The 17,419-nt window shown below is 37.2% G+C and overlaps 1 protein-coding gene across 1 annotated transcript; it reads right to left on the reverse strand.

Moving 5' to 3' along the window:
• Positions 1-1,388: 1,388 nt before the first annotated feature.
• Positions 1,389-17,376, reverse strand: ttc17 (tetratricopeptide repeat domain 17). Its single transcript, XM_041979994.1, has 25 exons — positions 17,174-17,376; positions 16,509-16,598; positions 16,186-16,355; positions 15,941-16,052; positions 14,903-15,034; positions 14,678-14,787; positions 14,436-14,583; positions 13,790-13,929; positions 13,060-13,220; positions 12,223-12,335; positions 11,123-11,275; positions 10,361-10,476; positions 9,254-9,410; positions 9,027-9,098; positions 8,536-8,760; positions 7,317-7,533; positions 5,204-5,323; positions 4,627-4,910; positions 4,340-4,493; positions 4,130-4,250; positions 3,773-3,932; positions 3,281-3,364; positions 2,819-2,938; positions 2,562-2,705; positions 1,389-2,425 (listed from the first exon to the last, which is right to left on the reverse strand). Exons 1-25 carry the CDS (start codon positions 17,342-17,344, stop codon positions 2,294-2,296), a joined length of 3,606 nt encoding a protein of 1,201 aa, XP_041835928.1. The 5' UTR covers positions 17,345-17,376; the 3' UTR covers positions 1,389-2,293.
• Between the last annotated feature and the right edge of the window lie 43 nt (positions 17,377-17,419).

The raw sequence follows: 17,419 nt of genomic DNA on the forward strand, positions 1-17,419 counted from the left end.
AACAAAAAACAAAAGAAAACAAGCACTGAAAGGGTGTGATTTGGGGGTAGCCAGGTTAATATCAGACATGGTTCTGCAGATGGTGTCATACAACTAAAACAGTCAGTGAACAATTTTTCTAAGTAAAGATTCTCATCATTCAAAGAAAAAAAAACTACCAAGAATTTTTTTTTTTTTTTATTTCCTCTGGGTTTGATCTCATCTAGCAACTGGACAAAAGTGGGAAAATGTCTTGTGAACTGACAAGGAAATTTTTCATTTTTATGGCTGGCATAATCAGGTAGTCAATGAACAAACCGTTAACCAGCTAGTATCTGTGACGCCATGGAGGGCATTGCCACGTGTAAGACGGGTAACTTACACATCTGTGATGGCATCATTGACTCCTAACAACATACGTTTTGGAGCAATGTGTACAGCTCAAAAGATGATGTCTTTACCAGAAAATATCTTACTTTCTAAAACAAGATAAGCCTCACTTCATTGTGCATGTGATCCAACGCTACAGCTCCACAGCAGGCCCAGGTGCTGAACCCGCTTCCCGTGAGTCCATCCCTCTCACTCGTTTGGGACATTTTGAAACTAAAGAGCCAAATACAACAAAGGAAACCACCAAATGTTCAGCACCACAAAAAAAAAAAAAAGTGATGTCTGATGTAAATGTAGAAACTGTTCTTGTTGGCAGAATTCAAATTAATTTAAATTCAGAGTATAAATACATAAATAAAAATTCCCTTTCAATATTTGAAATAGCATCAGACACATTGATGTGTACAGCTCTGAATCCAGACATTTTCATTATTTTTGTGGATGTGGTTTGATGTTTTTCTGCAGTTTTTAGCAGCTGCTAACAAAAAGCACTGCACGAATCAAATGAAACATGATGTTTTTGACGTCTGTTAACCATACTTCCAGCTGCACTTGAGATGCTGATTTAAGAATTGATCTACAAAGTCTCAGCAAAAAAGTACAAATCTAATGTCATTTTGCTGTATATCAAATCGACACTAAAATATAAATGAAACATGAACAGCTCTAGAAATACTGAGACAAATCTCTTTACATGTGCATTTGGTACAACCCCAGATTCTGAAAACATGTAGCGGTATTATGTTGTCAAGTTCAAAATGTTTATAAAGATCATTACTTAACTGTATTTTACATGGTGTGTACACGAAACACTTAGTAACTGGAAGTCAAAGATAACTGGTCAGGAGAGATGACAAAGTGTGCCTAACAAGTCAAACAGCACCACCACAAGGCCAGCTTTAAAACTCTTACCTGGGACGATATAATCTTTATAAAAAAAATGTAAAAACAAATAAATAATAAATGTTAATTTTGTTTTTCTTCTACAAGAGACAAAGAAATAGTGCAGACAACCAAAATTAAATCCAAACACTGCCTTTAATACTGTACATTTAATACAGATTATTTTTTTTATAGATGGTCAATGATAAATCCTTTTTGATGATTTTCCATAAGTTTAGAAGCAAATGCAATAGCATATTTCATTTTCACAATTTCAATTTACGTTATTTTGTCGCAAATCCCTCTGTAGGTCCCATATAAATAGGAATGATAGAGATAAAAAGTGCAAAAACAAAATTCCTGCCCATTTTAAGAAGCACATTGAGGGCAAATGTTTCAAACTCGTTTAACTTCTGAGTTGAGAAGCATAATCCTTGCCATATCAGCAAAAAAAAAAAAAAAAAATTAAGCAAACTGTATTAAACCCTTTTCAGTTAATTTTTAAAATAAGTTACATTAAAAAATGGCACCATCTTCAGGTGGAAGTGTGCTATTATTCTTAAAAACATCGGGACAATATGAATGCATTCTTGATGCCACTTCCATATGATGAAAATCTTTATGACTGATAGTGTAAAAAGCTTTCCCCCTCCAATTAGCACAGATTAAAATAACATTTCTATCAGAATTAGCTGAAACTTAAAACTTACTCACTTTTAGCCCTCTGACTTTGTGCAAGTCAAGCAATCCTAGCAAGAAAAAAATTTAACATAAAATAAAAAAAAAAAATCACATCTTCGCTGCCAGATAGCGAAGGGTAATGCAGATGTGGAGAAATATAAACTACAGCTGCACTCTGTGAACCTAATTCTTGATGGTGTGTTTGGCTTTAGGAAAAACAGACCCTAATTCCACAGAAAACCTCTACTACCTTGCATTTTGGAAAATTTTAATTTCCTCCCACTTTAACTTTGTGCAAGTTGCTCATGAAAGTGTCCATGTGAGTGTTTGAGTACTGCTGGGGTCGGTCTGATTGAGTGGTTTAGGGCTGACGACGCTCCCTCTTGGTGAGCAGGTAACACTGAATGGTTCTCAGTCGATCTTTGGCGGGGGCAAACTCCGGCTGCAGCTTTAAGGTTGACTCGTACCAGCGCATGGCTTTCTCAAACTCCTCCTGTTATCAAGAAAAATGGCAACATGTGGCTTGGATCAGTGATGGAGGAAAGTCTTGAAATTCTTGTCCAAATTGAAGAGCAGGCAATAACTAACAATAAAAAAAGAGTGGCCAGTAATTTGATCTTTCTTGTTACCATTGCAATATAGACGTTGGCGAGGGTAAAGTGGTTCACAACAAAGTGTGGGGCGATCTCTACTGCCATACGGGCGACTGTTAGGGCGTCCTCCCATAACCTGGCATTCTGAAAGATGTTTGCGAGGCTGATGAGTGGTACATCCTGGTCCATGATTTAGCAAGGAAGAAAAAAATAAGTTAATAAAAAGGTAAATATTTTTTAATGTATATTAAGAAAACATAATTAGAATAGCTAATTGCTTGTGTTTAACTTGCCTTCATATGATGGGGAGCATAGTTGAGGGCCTGCCGCAGACAGTCGATGGCTCTCTTGCCTTGGCCTTTGACTCTCCAGTACAAAGCAGCCATGCTGGATAGCACCCAAGATGTCTGATTCTGCAAGTTTCAGGAAAGAAACAGGAAAGAGAAAAATGTAAAAATGCATTTTAATTAGGATAATGATCAAGGTTTGGCTGGCTAATGCTAAATAAGCAGACATTTAACATCCATCTCTTAACCTTAAAAAGACATGTTTGTCCTTACGACTTCTTTACGCTCTGTAAAATAATCCTTTACTGTCTAAATATTTGTCAGGAGATTTAACTCATCAAACTCACACAATACTTAACATTAAACATTGGTGTTGCAATGATCAGGGTTTGCTGGAAGAAACAAAAAAAGAACTTTGATCCTCCAGAGAAACAAGAATTTCTCCTCAACTGTTGCCTGAGTTCTTACCTTCTCCAGTACTTTAGCAATGCGAGTGCCAACCTGCTCAAAGGACTGGGGGAGAAACTTATCTTTTCCAAGGTTCTGCAGGACCTTTTGGTTAAGACGACAGACACAAATAATTCTTAACTGAATGATAGGACTGTGCTGATTATTCGAAAATAATCTGTAGATAACACATTTTTCTCGCATGACAGATGCAGAAACTACAGTGGTAACAATTTGAGCAGCAAGACATCATTGCATCCTTAATACTGGACTTAAGAGACATAAGTCTCATATAACTCATACTTTATTAAGGTGCCTGAGTAGAACTGAAACATAATTGAATGAGTATATTTCATTACTTTAGTTCTGATGTCATTTTGTTGCTTATTTCTGTGCTACTAAAGACAACAACAGTTTCCTTTAAGTAATCGAGTTATCTGAATCCAGGCTGCTACGGTTTGTATTTGGCTTGCATACCAATTTGTATAATCTGCGGTTTATGCTTCGGCATACCTCACGCAGTTGGCTTTCCCCAGTGTAGTGGATGGCGGCGCGATTGGCTACCCCTGCCAGGTGGTCGAGGGTGTGCATACTGGCAGCTAGGTTGGCATTGCATGAAGGTTCAGCTGCTGGCTCCTGGAGTGGAGTGGCAAAGTCTATGTGCTCTGTGATGCTATAGAGAAGTAATGAAGGGAAACATCATATCAAAAAACATTTATTTATTATTATTTATTTTTTTTTATATCCTATGATGCTAGAATGAAAAATAGGCAACAATTCCTTTTTATTTTAACACCTTATATATTTTGTAAATATTTATTACAAAGGTAGATGTGAGAAAATGATTATGACTACTATTGACAGTCATACTCGATATTCTTGGCAGAAACAGCCAACCAAGTGCTAGCTACAGTGGTGAGGTCAACCCTCCGTGTCCGCTGGCACTCTTCGGGTCCAGGCCAGCCAAGACTTGTGTAGTCTCTCCAGCGACCTTCTCAAAAACACAAAAAACATCAATCTTATACAGCTCTTCAGTGGAAGTGCTGTAGTATGTAAACAAAACATGAATGTATCTGGTACCTGAAGGACCCGGAGATGGGATGGTTGGACCACTGATTTCTAAGACAGAGTGCCCTCCAGGCAGGGATTCTCCATTCTGGCTGTCATCAGAAATGGCAATATTTTCTGACCCATCCACTTTAGTTTTTCTGACACGTTTTACCTGGAAAGTGATCTGAAAACAAACAAAAAGCACTCACTCAGCTAAGCCACTGAACACACTCTGTCAGGGTGTTATTTTACATAGCATACATTTCTTATTACAATAAGAACAATAAAAATAAGACCAGATAAGATTCCGCACTTACCCACTCTGCTCCCTCATCATCCTCACAGTTTCCAAAACATGGCCCGCTTCCTGCACGGGCACCCATCACACGGTCATTCTTTAACACCCGGATACCTCGCAGGTCCCCTCGTTTCCCTCCTACATCCAGTGCCCCCTCAAACGCTCCCATGAGGTCCTCTTTCAGCTGCCACTCCTCTTCTTTTTCCACTCCTCCTTCTCCAAAAGAAGCAGCTCCTGAGGTAGAGGGAGTTGCCTGCTGCTGTCCCGCTGCTTCGCCTGAGCCATTACTGTCCAAGATGACCTCTGATGAATTATATAAGAAGACTGATCAGGACAGAAAATTAAGCAAGATTAAAGCATGTAACGCTAAAAATAATATACACCACCACTAAACTGGATGTCAATCTGAACCAAGCAGACTTTGCTAGTGGTTCAAAAATGATCTAATAATTCTTGACTGACAATGAAGGTGTAACAGCAGTATTATAAACAAAAACAAAACAGCAATAACAGTATATGTAGACATGAGTAAGTAGATTTAGGTGTATTTAACTTTTTCCACAATTTGCCATTTAACTGTACAATCCCGTTCTTACTCTCAAACAGCAGTGTGTCTTCTATTGCAGAAATGGAAGAAGCATCCTGCTTCTCCTCACTTCCTTCCCATTCTTCCAGCTGTATGCTAAGGTCTTCTTCAGCCATGCAGCCACCACCCTCTGGATCAACACAAACATAGACTCAAATTATTTAAAAAGCTAAATGTACGATGAACTTATATACATCCCACCATGAGAAACACACTTATTCACAGATTTAATAAAATAAATTGCTTTTAGATACTTAGAAATGTAACATTTTTTACTTTTTGCATAAAAAAATGAATGAAAATGCAGTTTAAAAATTAAATGGTGCCCACCTCAGAATTTTGCAACTGCATAAAGATAAATAGTAATTTTATATTAAATCATGAGTACGAAGTCAATAGTACAGCTACTAATTCAAGCTACTAATCAGTCCTCAGTAGCTTAAATAAGTGGATACACCAAAACCCAAAGTGTGTCAGATTTTGCATCACTTCCTACAACAAAGTGATGCTTTTTACACACTGACGTGCAACAACTTTACTTGATTGAAAAGTCAGACAAAAACAATCTTTTGACATTTTCGGCTCTAATTAAACTGTCTCAGTGTCCATTTTTATTGCTTCAAACATGGAAACTCATGCTATTTTTGCAGCATGGCTATCTGTACCGCACAGGTAGATTTTTGCAGTCATCTGTTTACAGATTTCTGTTATCACAGTGGTTGAGTGGCCTCACCTTATATGTGCTCTTTCACATAAAGCCAGTCATTCCTTTATTTGTTTACTTTTTTATCGTGTTTACTGTAAGTGTTCACACTTGCCCTGTATTGAGAATCATTTAGCACACCATGGAAAAGTATCTTTTTGTAAACAAAGGAAAACAATTAGATAATTAAATAATTAATAATCATTCAAAATATCTGAAATATTTTATCACAGCAACCAGATTAAAAATGAGGATGCAAATGCAGAATTACATGATGTTTTTTATTACTGACTTTTTGTTTTAATTAAAACCTTTTTTCCAAAGGTAGGTGTGTTCTTTAAATGCTTGTTTGACCTCAAGAAATCAGTGTACTTTATTGTAGTGATACTTAGCTTTACAGAGTAAAATATAGTCCTGTCTAAATTTAGCATCAGCTATTTTCTGCAACTTAAATTATTGAGTGGGAAAATTTCTCCACTGCACAACACTTTTCCCTTCACTCCCACTTATACAAAGGCAAAAGTGCAGTTTCTATTCAGATCGAGAATACAACGTATTGTACAACTTGGTTTCACAGCTTCAAGGGGGGTTTCTGAGTCTAATGTCCACATAAGACTCAGAAGCACATAGCCACTCTGTATTTTATTTAATCGTCTGTTCTATCTCAGTTTAAAGAGTACAGAAATATATTACTTGAAGCCCTGGAGAATTTACCTAAAGACATGTTTTCTTGCAGGTGTTTGAGCACACCAGCTTAAATATAGTTTAATATTTCCATACATACGAAGTCAAACTCAAATACACAGATATAAGGACCAGGTTCTGTTAATGTACATACACCCCATCCTGCTGTTATGAACAATGAAAGTATTAGCATTAGCATGAACTGATCTGACTGTACAGGCAGCAACCAATTTTACTTTTACTGTATGCAAAAATAAAGGGTTTTCCTTCCATTATTAAACCAAAGAGTAGAAAATAAATTTGGAAAAATTTATTCATGTCATTTCAGATCTTAATGACAACTCATTTAATCTCAATTTGGGAGTCACCACTTGCTGCTGTAATTTTAAGTAGCGCATAAAACCAGTAAATAAGACCAGCTAGCATCATCAACACTGGTTTAAGTCGTGTGCATCGTCAAGCAAGCAAAGAAAAAACCCAAAAGATAAAGCAATGTTTATATAATAAAAAAAAACCTTTAAAAAAATTTAAAATATCTGAAACAACTATTTCATAATTGTTAGGCCAGGTACTGACACAACACAAGACATATTGCTGTCAAGATGAAGAATTTTCTTAAAATATCCACTCTACAACCTGCCATAAATCAAAGAGCTCTGTCTCCTTTAAAAGTGGTAGTAGAAAACATACACTTAAATGTACATACAGACACAATGTATGTGTTGGAGGTACTCACGTGAGCAGGGCTGTTGTGAAAGATTGTAAAGGAAGGGGTAGAACTGAAGACAACGCAGCAAAGGTAAGCTGCTGCGACACTGTTCACAGCCAGCAAAGGATGAGAAGGAAGAGGAGGAGGGAAGGGCTGTCTCCAGGATGTGGCGGAACAAAGCCAGAGCACCTGTCACATTGCTCTGGGCCAAATGCACGCTCACCAGGCTGAGCAGGGTGTGGGGCTGAGGGAGGAAAACAAAGCAAGGCAGGGGAACATAGGAAACATGTGAATACTGACACCAAACTTTAGAGGGTATATCTGTGTCTAACACAGATAAAGGAAGAAAACAAGATAGGTGCAGTTGCAATTTACAGTGAGCGGAAAAGGTGACTCTGATATTGATTGCCATTATCTACCACATTCTCAAATTCTGGACGATAAATGAGGACATGTAACATATTACTTGATGTGGTTGCTGGTTAAGTTTATCCCTAACATTCAGGGAACACATACTCCTCTTTAAATAAATGTCCCTCCCCCCTCAAAAGGCTTGATTCAACAAGACATTCCACATCGATTTTAGCCCATGCTAGAAATGCAGATCCTGCTGTTTTAGCTACACACTGAATCTTTATATTTTCTCAAGGTTCTTGTTGAGTTGAAATGTGAAGAATCTCTGGAACACAGGATTCTGTGTTCACAGGATATTCATTTGCTGCTGGAATCACAAGAAAGATGTTGAGCAGTCTGTGACAGAAACTCACAAATAAAAAAGGTTAAATAAAAAAAGCCCCTTGTGCAGCCTATGTATGACTTTGGGATTAAATACCCCTTAACTGGTATTATAGGCAGGCTATCTTTTGCAGCCTTTTTGACTACTAATAAATTGGGAGCTTTTATTTACTATAGTGACCTTAAGAGTGGAGATAATTTTCAGTCTTCATTTGTTTATGCAATTACATGTATACTAACACAAAATTTAATTAACCCCAAATTTCCCTGAGAACTCTCCAAAGGGATTAATAAAGTATTTCTACAAAAAAACAGTTATAAAAATGTGATGACTCCACTGCTTTTATTAGACTTAAATCAACACTGGCACATGAGTGAATTTAACAACAGCAATGTTACATATACATCAGTTAAGAGACAACAGCTGTGATTAAAACTGTATTTACACCATGAACAACACAATGTGACAAACTGTACAAATAAGCTTTTAAGTTGTTTTATGTGCCTTTACCTCTGAAGAATTGAGTTCCAATGCATGCTCCAGCAGTGTTTGTGCATGGGTGGTCAAGCCATGGTGCAATAGCAGGTTAGCAGCATTGGTGAGGGGCAAGAGGCGGTGGGAAGGCGGAGCTGAGCTCAGTACTTGGCGAAGGCACTGCAGGGCACGGCTGCCATTGCCTTTGGCCCGCCAAAATAGCGCTGCCTCATTGTGGACCTGCCAGTGGGGTATAGTTGCCTATACACACAAACAAACCTTTGTTAGTTCTGATTTAAGATGGTATCAGAGAAATGAAGAATGTTAAGAGTGTTTGGGAATATTTATAATAAAATCTGAGATGTGATGGGAGGCATTGTTAAGTGCTTGTGTACTTGTGACTCTGGAGTTTAATGCCAATTAGACAAACACGCTATCTGCCACCATTCACTATCTCAGATGTTTAAGTCTATTACAACACATATCATGTAGTCCTGGGGGACGAGATGGGCAAAGAACTCCCTTACTCGTTTCATAGCTTGAGCTATTCTGTTGCCAATTTGCTCCAGCGTCCATCCTCCACTACGCAACTGTAGTATCTGTAAAAACATGGTTATATTCATTATTTGATTTTCTTTTGCAAAGAAAACAGAGTAAAATTAAAGTTGAAGCTCTGAAGATGTTTCACATTTTGTATCCAAAGTAGTCATGTTGCTAAATAACTCTCGCACACAATGAACAACCTAAGAGATACCTCAGAGGCGAAGGGATCTGGCAGTTTCTTTTCTTCCAGGGGCCAGTCTAATGAGGCAGGCAGGAGGGCTGGATATGGTTGCGTGATGGGGCTACAATCTGGCACATCTACAGTCTGAGAAGCACTGCTGCTTCCATAGAGGAAAGCTGCCACTGGGCTGAATGAACACAGTAAAGGAAATTTCACTCATATGTCTTTTTTCAATTTAATGTGAAGATCAAAATGTACAAGCTTGGCATTTTCTCTCAAGGTTGGTCTATCTTGAGTATTTATAATTGTGGGACTGCATCTCTGGACCTGTCAACTTTTAAATTAGGTAAAGTCACTTTAGATTATTCAATGAGATCAGATTTTGAAGCTGATCACAGAAAAAATTAGCACAATATTCAAAAATCCTTTTGTCTCTGTAGTACAGGTGATAGGAGTTGATAGAAGAAGTACCGGTAAATCTTGAGAGCAAAGACCATGGCTTCCAAAGTTTTTGAAAAAGACAAGACCATAGATAAGGAGGAGGCAGTTAAAGAATAGCCTTGTAAATAAGAACATCGCAATGACTCACAATGTGCACGTAAGCCAAATATTAGACACAGCCATAAAAGTTGTGGTAAGTGTTTTAGCGTGAGGGATAAGCCGGGATTGTGATAAAATGTGTTTTTATTGCAAGTGAACATCTGAAGAAAGAGTGCATGTGAGCTCCTCTGTGTGTTTAAAATAAAAATTTTACAATATTTACTTTTGCTAAAATTATCGCTACACTGAGAATAAGAAGGACATTTCGGAAAGTTATGAGGGAAAAAAAACCAAAAACAAGAAACTGCTTACATCTCAAAGAGGCAGAATACTGATTATTGATTTGAACTCATGATAATCCTTATTACATTTCATGTTTTTTTAAAGTGGAATTTTATGTGAGCAAAGCAATATGCTGCATTGGACATGGCACAGCAAGCCAGCCACTGATAGTATCAGAGAATGGGAAAGTCAGACCATAGCATGCATGACTACATTACATTTAATAAAAAAAAATAAACAAATAAAAATAAAAAGGAATTATATAAATTCAGTGCTATTACAACTATACTATATAATCCAGTAAAGTCTACTGACCTGAGGCCCTGTGTTTCAGGAGGAAGGTAATAGGTTGGCAGCAGGTGAGCAGGGGGAATGCTTGGGTATTCATGGGCACAGTCAGTCCTTTGAGGCCATAACATCCTCTGTATGTCCTAAAGCAAAAGCAGTGACTATCCAGTTAGGCCCAACTAAAATCTTCAGATCTATTAATCAATCCATATGGAATTTGTGATTTTTCTAATAGCACAAAAAATAACACAAACTGCTAAATATCTGAACAGAAACAGCAATACTCTCCTTTGCTTTCACATTTATGTAGGAGCATTTCCAATTAAAATGCTCAAACACAATAAAAACAGAGGAGTTGATAAGGACAATACAGAAAAGTACTGCAAAACTAAGTGCATCATAAACAAGTTCAATAAATGAATGTTAAGAAAAATCACATGACTTAAAAATGCAAAGAAATAATGCTACTGAAATATTATTCACTTTGATGTTTTAATGCCCATGGTACTTGTCGTGAGGTTTGTTGCCAGGCTTTTCATTATGTTACCTTTTTTTTTAATTAATAAACGTGTACAAACCTACAAATGTAAATGGTTTAGATTTAGTTTCCTTATGTGCATTTTATGCACCCATTTTTTAGAAAATGCAGCTAACACAAACTATACATTCGGATGGAAAACCAGACATTTCTTAGTTCAATGTTCTGAATTTTGTGAAACAGCAATGCAGATATTTTTTATCTTTTAACAAACTAAGTATAAGAATTTACATCGAGTTCTCTTATCTTGCCTGTGTATAATCCTGATGGCTGCCCCAGAGGGCAGCAGCAGGGTCTTGATCCCCAGACACAGATGGATGGATCTGGGGGCTGGCTGCTGCTTGGCTGGAGTTGCGATCGGACACAAGTGCCACGCTGGATGCTACAGATGCCTCCTCGCCAAACTACAATCAAAGCAGGAAGAAACAAAAGAAGTGAGAAACTCAGGACAATATTCTTAAACAGTTTGTTTCTTTGCTTTGCCTTGTTATGGTGAGAAATTAGTGGGGAAGCATTTTTATTCTTTTTTTCTTTTATTTTAGTATAAAAAGAAGAAATATCCAAAAAGATTAGTGCACATTAAAAGACACAAACTGTTACACTAATAATGTCTGAGTTTAGAAGTGAAGCGACAACAGCTTTTCAGAGGGCTAACTTGAGCTTCTGATATGTTGTCTGACTTATCCAATCAACACATAAAACTAAACATTAGCTGCCTTAAGAGTGCCTCAATAGTTGGCACTCCTGTGGTCACAAACAACTGACTGTTGTTAGCAACCCCACTGCATCACTGTAGGCTACCTTGAGCCTCTGCATACTCATTTTCCTGTAGTTTGACCACAACTGAGCAGTATAAAACAGTGTGACATAGTTTCTGAACAGGGAGCACTTTACAGAATCAGAGCACATAGAAAATCTCATTAGAATACTAGCTTGAGGATTTACAGCGCCCTCCAGTTGTCAGATATGACATGACTTAAGTACTTAATATTCTCACACACATGCAAAGAACAGTGAGACAAATTAAACATAGGAAAAGCTGAATTCCTATCCTCATTTTTTTCCTCATCTATTTCAGTTTATATATTTTTTATATATCATAATTATGTAGCTCTCTATTCTGATTTTGTTTTGTTTTACCCAAGTACAATGTTTTTATGAATTCCTTTAAGTATACCTTTTGCTTTTATTTGTTCTTATTGTCTTTTATATCACTTTGATTTCTCTATTATCACTTTATAGTTTTGCTGCCTTCAGCATTGTTCTTCACATTAAAGATAAAGAAATGATTGTGGATGTCTAAATTTTTACTGGTACATTTTGTCCAATACTGCTTTATCCCCAAACTCACTTGGACATACTGGACATGTTCAAAAAGGTCACCCCGATGGTAGCGCACAGGAAGGTCGAAGGGGCAGTAAAGGTTGCGCTGCTGCTGACCCAGACTGCACATCTGATGGTTCCCTGAAATAAACAACAAAAACAAACAGGGTTTCCCTGCACTGTAAGATGATTCAATGCTTATCCTTAGAAAAGTAATTACTGACTTCATCATATATATGTGCACACTTTCCCTCCAAACCATACAAACTTAAACTCTTAATAGTTAAATCATTTTAAATTGACCTGTATTTGTGCAATGACAAAAGCTAAGGCCTTCAGCTAAACTACTGAGGTGTGAACCCCTGAAAGGAGCAAATAACAGCCACTGAAAAAAGAGTTACAAACTAAAACATCAACATAGGATCAAGAAATACCCCATCACAGATTTTTCTTTTCAAAGTTTCTATGGACAGGTGACATTAAAATGATTCTTGATGGACCGGACACAAACACAGCAAGAGAAGAAAGTACTCCTCCTGATTTACTCATACAACTCATGAGTTCCACACGCTCCCATTTATCTGTATTTTACAGCATTTCTACTCAGCAAAGCCAGTAGGTAAACTATGCCCTTCACAGCATTCATTCATTTCACTGTAAGCAGAGCACCCTTCTGATCATCTCCCTCTTTCTTTTATCAAAGAACATGGGCTACTATCCCTAACATGTTACCTCACAACTAGCACAAGTCACCAAATAATTTCTCTGGCATTTAAACCTTTTAAAAATGAATAACTATTTGAAAAGTAATTAAATGATCTCAGTTTTATCATGCCTCCGCTAGTTACTATGCATGCCATCTTACCAAGTTGAGCTTCTTTGGCCATCTGAGTTTCATGAATAATGTTGCGTAGGATCTGCTCTTCCTGCAGCAGTTTGTGTTTGTCCAGTGCCTCCTGTTGCCGAAGGTAGTGGTCATGTTGCTTCTGGTATTCCTTCAGCTCATTCAGCGTCCGCTGTAAGGATCTACAACCACAGGAAATTTAAGAGGGAAAACAAAGTTTGGCAGAAATGTGTAGAAGGATATTGGTCAAATAAATCATGTCTACATTCAAAAACACAGATGCTGTGCCAACAAAAGGCATTTCTTAAAAATAAATAAATAAATATTATGACTGCCAGATCACTTCACAGACATTTTGTAATAAAGAAAACACCGGAAGATTTGATGCATGCTGCCAAATTTTTCTTGCGCACCAAAACGGGCTTACATAATATAATACAACAATGAATTATTGACCAAATAGAAATTTAAAAGATAGTCCAAGGTTCTCGCCTTCAGAAAATTTTTAACTCGACAGAAAAAGAGCACAAAACAGAGACTGAGATTCTTACTTAGAAAGACTAACCAGTGATTTAATGGTATTCACGTTTATTTGTTTATTATTTGAGTATAACAGTTTTGTCTAGTAAAGCCTATTTTGATAAGTTTTGATATCCTACCGTCCTGTATTGTTTAAATTGTGTTAGCAGTAAAATCAAACATGATGAAAGCAAGCAAAGTATGCAGAATGAGGGCATGAGTGCTTGCCTACCTGTGCTGGGCTTCTAGGCGCTGCTCCAGCTTTTGCTGACAGAGCACAGCATGTTTCCTCCTCAGGGCCTGCTCAAACCCTGGCTGGGCCTGCAGTGCCTGCTCGTAACACAACACTGAGTGGTTGTATTCCCCAAGCATCTGGTAAAGCAGCATCATAAGGCATAAAGAGGCATAAAGATCGGGGATAGGACACAAATCAAATGCTCATTTCTGTCATCTGCCAATCGAAATAATAAAGCAGTCCAATATTAAGTACAGATTAGTACTCTGGGGAGTGAAATACAAGTGTTACATAAAATTTTGCTTTGGAAAATGCAGCTAATTTTGTTTAGTCATAGCACAAATCAATTCTCTAAAAGTACTGATCTCTGCCGACAGCTTCATTTTAAATACATCTTGAGAAATAAAAGCCCTCATCAATAAACTTGCCATCACAAAGCTATATACAGATTTTGTGGTGAATAAAGCAGCAAAGTATAATAGAAAGTATATTTCAACCTATCTAATTAACAATGGATTCTCTAGATAATTTTACTATTTTTCCATCACAGGCAAAAAAAAGTCTACACGGTTGACTAAATGCTGATTTTGTGGTTTGACATATGCAAACCTTCACTGGAGTACAAGCTTTCACTTTTACTTACAGCATAAATGTTGCCCAAGGTGTAGTGACTTGTGAAGAGATCTGAGGTAAGGTCAAGAGCAGCGTGGGCGAGAATAGCAGCATCTGCTGAGAAATGGGCGCGGTGCAGGACGTTGGCCATGTTGACCAGAGCTATATCCTTATGCTGCCTATAAAACCCACAAAAACCACAGACACAACCCTGAATAGTGCCATACAATACACTGTATTACTGCAGAAGCTCTCTGGTGAGCCTAACAGTACCTTGGGGAGAAATGCAGAGCACGCACTACGCACTCCACTGCCTTTTGAGGCTCGTTTTTCATACGCCAGTAAAATGACGCCATGTTGTACAGCACCCAGGAAGATGAATTCTAGAAAACAAAATCATAAAGTTATGATGAGTTTTTAAATAATTTTTGAACAATCTAAAATAAAACCAATACCTTAACGATATGCACATTTGAGAGGAAAAGTTGCAAGTATTACCCTCAGTAGGCCTAGATGGATGCGATGGCCCACCTCGTCAACACTCCGACCCAGCTTTTGAGACAATGAACTAAAAATGGGATCCTCCTTGGAGAGAAGTGGAGAGGTCAAGTTTGCCCTCTCCTGTACACCCTGGAATAGAACATGGAAGTTCTTATTATCTGGAATGTTGTTACATATTCAGCAATTTCTAAAATATCAACCTTATTCCATATTACTTCAATTTATAAAATTGTTAGACTCAAAATGAAACCTTAGAATTAACTCAAAAACTACTTGGGTTAAAAAAGCACAATTTATAATCACCTGCATATCCCCACAGAGACTATATTTTTGCTAAAACTCTCACTAAATACGTATATGGCTTTAATACTATTACTACTACTACTATGCATTTCTTATTCTGATAATATTTTGATAACCAAGTTGATGCACAATTCTGTGTCTTTAATAATATACGTAAATTAACCATCCCTGTTGTATGTACGAGCAAAACTTATGATAAATCAAAGAAATGGTAAATGATAAATAAGGTCAATTACAAAAGTCCTTGTCAATATGGATTATGTATACATACATATAGTCTTTTATAGACTATGTGGGCAAAAAGGAGCACAAAATCCTTAACTTTTCTAAATTATTACTAATTCAATAATATGAATTTTAACCTTTATGCTTGTAAATTAAAAACTTAATATAATTACACATTCAAATGTGCTTTCTTTGATATGGGTGATTGGGTTTCACTAATATGAAAACCCTTGGATACAAATATATCTGAAGAGTCTTTGTTCTTACCCAGTCTGCATCTAACCTCTGATACCATTGAACTCTGGTTCATGTCTTTATTTATTGAGCTTTTAATAATTTTGTAATCAAGCCGGCATTTTTATGATCATAAAACTTTGACTTCTGTGACCATAAAAAAAGAGAAAAAGTTTTGCACTGACCTTTTTAACATGATAAAAACTAATATACATGTTAAAATAACTGTTAATAGTCTATATAATTCAATCAACCTGCCCAGGCTCTACTCACCCTGAGATGTTGGAAAGCATGGATACTATAAGGAAGTTCAAACACTTTTGCACAGTCTGGTTTTTCTAGATCTGGGGGCAAAGCAGCCCGAGAATCGACATAGTCTTCAGGGCTGGATTGAGAACAGGGAAGAATCAATCAATCAATCAATCAATCAATCAATAAGATGAATTCACAAGGCTGTAGAGATATTAGATATTCTCCAGTCACATATCCACTTTTTGACAGTTTCACCAACTGCTTACTTGATATCTTTGCTTTCCAAGGCAATGTATGTGCCGTCATACAGATCCAGATCCCCCAGGGGCACCTTAGCCATTACACAGTCTGGATCCTCTTTATAGTGTCGCTGCTCCAAACCTGTGTCTCGATCCTCGTTTTCTTCAATGTGAATCTTCTGTGCTACTAACTGCTTCTGCTCAACAAATACAAGAGATAAGCAAGTAGTGAGATGTTAAGCAAGGAAATTCTCTGTGGAAAGCAGAGGAAGAGGGTGGAGGCGGTCTTCAAATAAATTGGAAGAAATTACCTGGAAATTAGATGAACACTGAAAATAAAATCTACGCACCTCTAACTTCTTGAGGTAGTTTACACGAGTTTCCTGCCTCATGAAGATCACAACATCATGAGGGTGTTTCAGATTCAAAGGAGAGTCCACCTGAAACAAAACAGATAGTATATTAGTAGTATATAATACCACTGATAGCATATCAGTGGGATTAATTTTAATTCGTGGAATTATGTCCAGAACAGTCTACTTCAGTATTAAACTACGATGTGCCAACTCATTCCGGTCAGAGGAGCCTGACTTATAAACAAATTAAAGGTTCCGTTTAAGATAAGGTAACTACAGCATTTGTTACAGGTTGGCACAAACTGATATTCGTATTCAATATGACAAGATGTTTCTGAAGCAGTCGTTGATAGATGCTGGAAATAATTTGTCATCTTGAACTCAAATTTCTTAATCTACTAATAAAGTAACGTTATCTTACCTTATTAAATCGGGCTAAGTGACTTACCCACACAAACGTTAATTTAACGCTAACGTTAATTTCCCTTTGTATAAAATCAGTCGAAAACTATAGCTGTCTTGAGTTTAGATAAATTAAACAACTATTTAATTAAACAATAAAACAATTATTATTTTTAATGCAGGGAAAAAAAACAGGTAGCTTTAGAAGCTAACTGCACAGCGTAAGCATTAGCAGGTCAGTCAGCTAAGTGACATACTTGCTGTTGAATTTTCCCATCTTCTGTGACAACCCAGTGTGTCGTAGCTCCTCCGGAGTCCACTATAAGTATACAAAGAAAAATTAAAAGCCTCCCCTGAAATGGTGTTTTTCGTGTGTAGTTGACACGACAAGGCAAAGACTCAGGATAGATTTTCCTGAGATCCGCCATTTTTCCCTCTTGCTACTTGTAGCAATTCCAACCTCCAAACAGGCGGGGGCGCTCAATCACTTTTGTGAGGGAGCT

This window comes from Melanotaenia boesemani, chromosome 1 (assembly GCF_017639745.1).
Source record: "Melanotaenia boesemani isolate fMelBoe1 chromosome 1, fMelBoe1.pri, whole genome shotgun sequence".
Classification (NCBI taxonomy): Eukaryota; Metazoa; Chordata; class Actinopteri; order Atheriniformes; family Melanotaeniidae; genus Melanotaenia; species Melanotaenia boesemani.

Coding starts and splice junctions, on each gene's coding strand:
- ttc17 (XM_041979994.1), bottom strand. CDS start 17,344: ATGGCGGATCTCAGGAAAATCTATCCTGAGTCTTTGCCTTGTCGTGTC. Junction 14,584..14,677: donor GCTCTGCATTTCTCCCCAAG/GTACTGTTAGGC, acceptor TGGGTTTTATAG/GCAGCATAAGGATATAGCTC. Junction 4,911..5,203: donor AGACACACTGCTGTTTGAGA/GTAAGAACGGGA, acceptor ATAATTCATCAG/AGGTCATCTTGGACAGTAAT.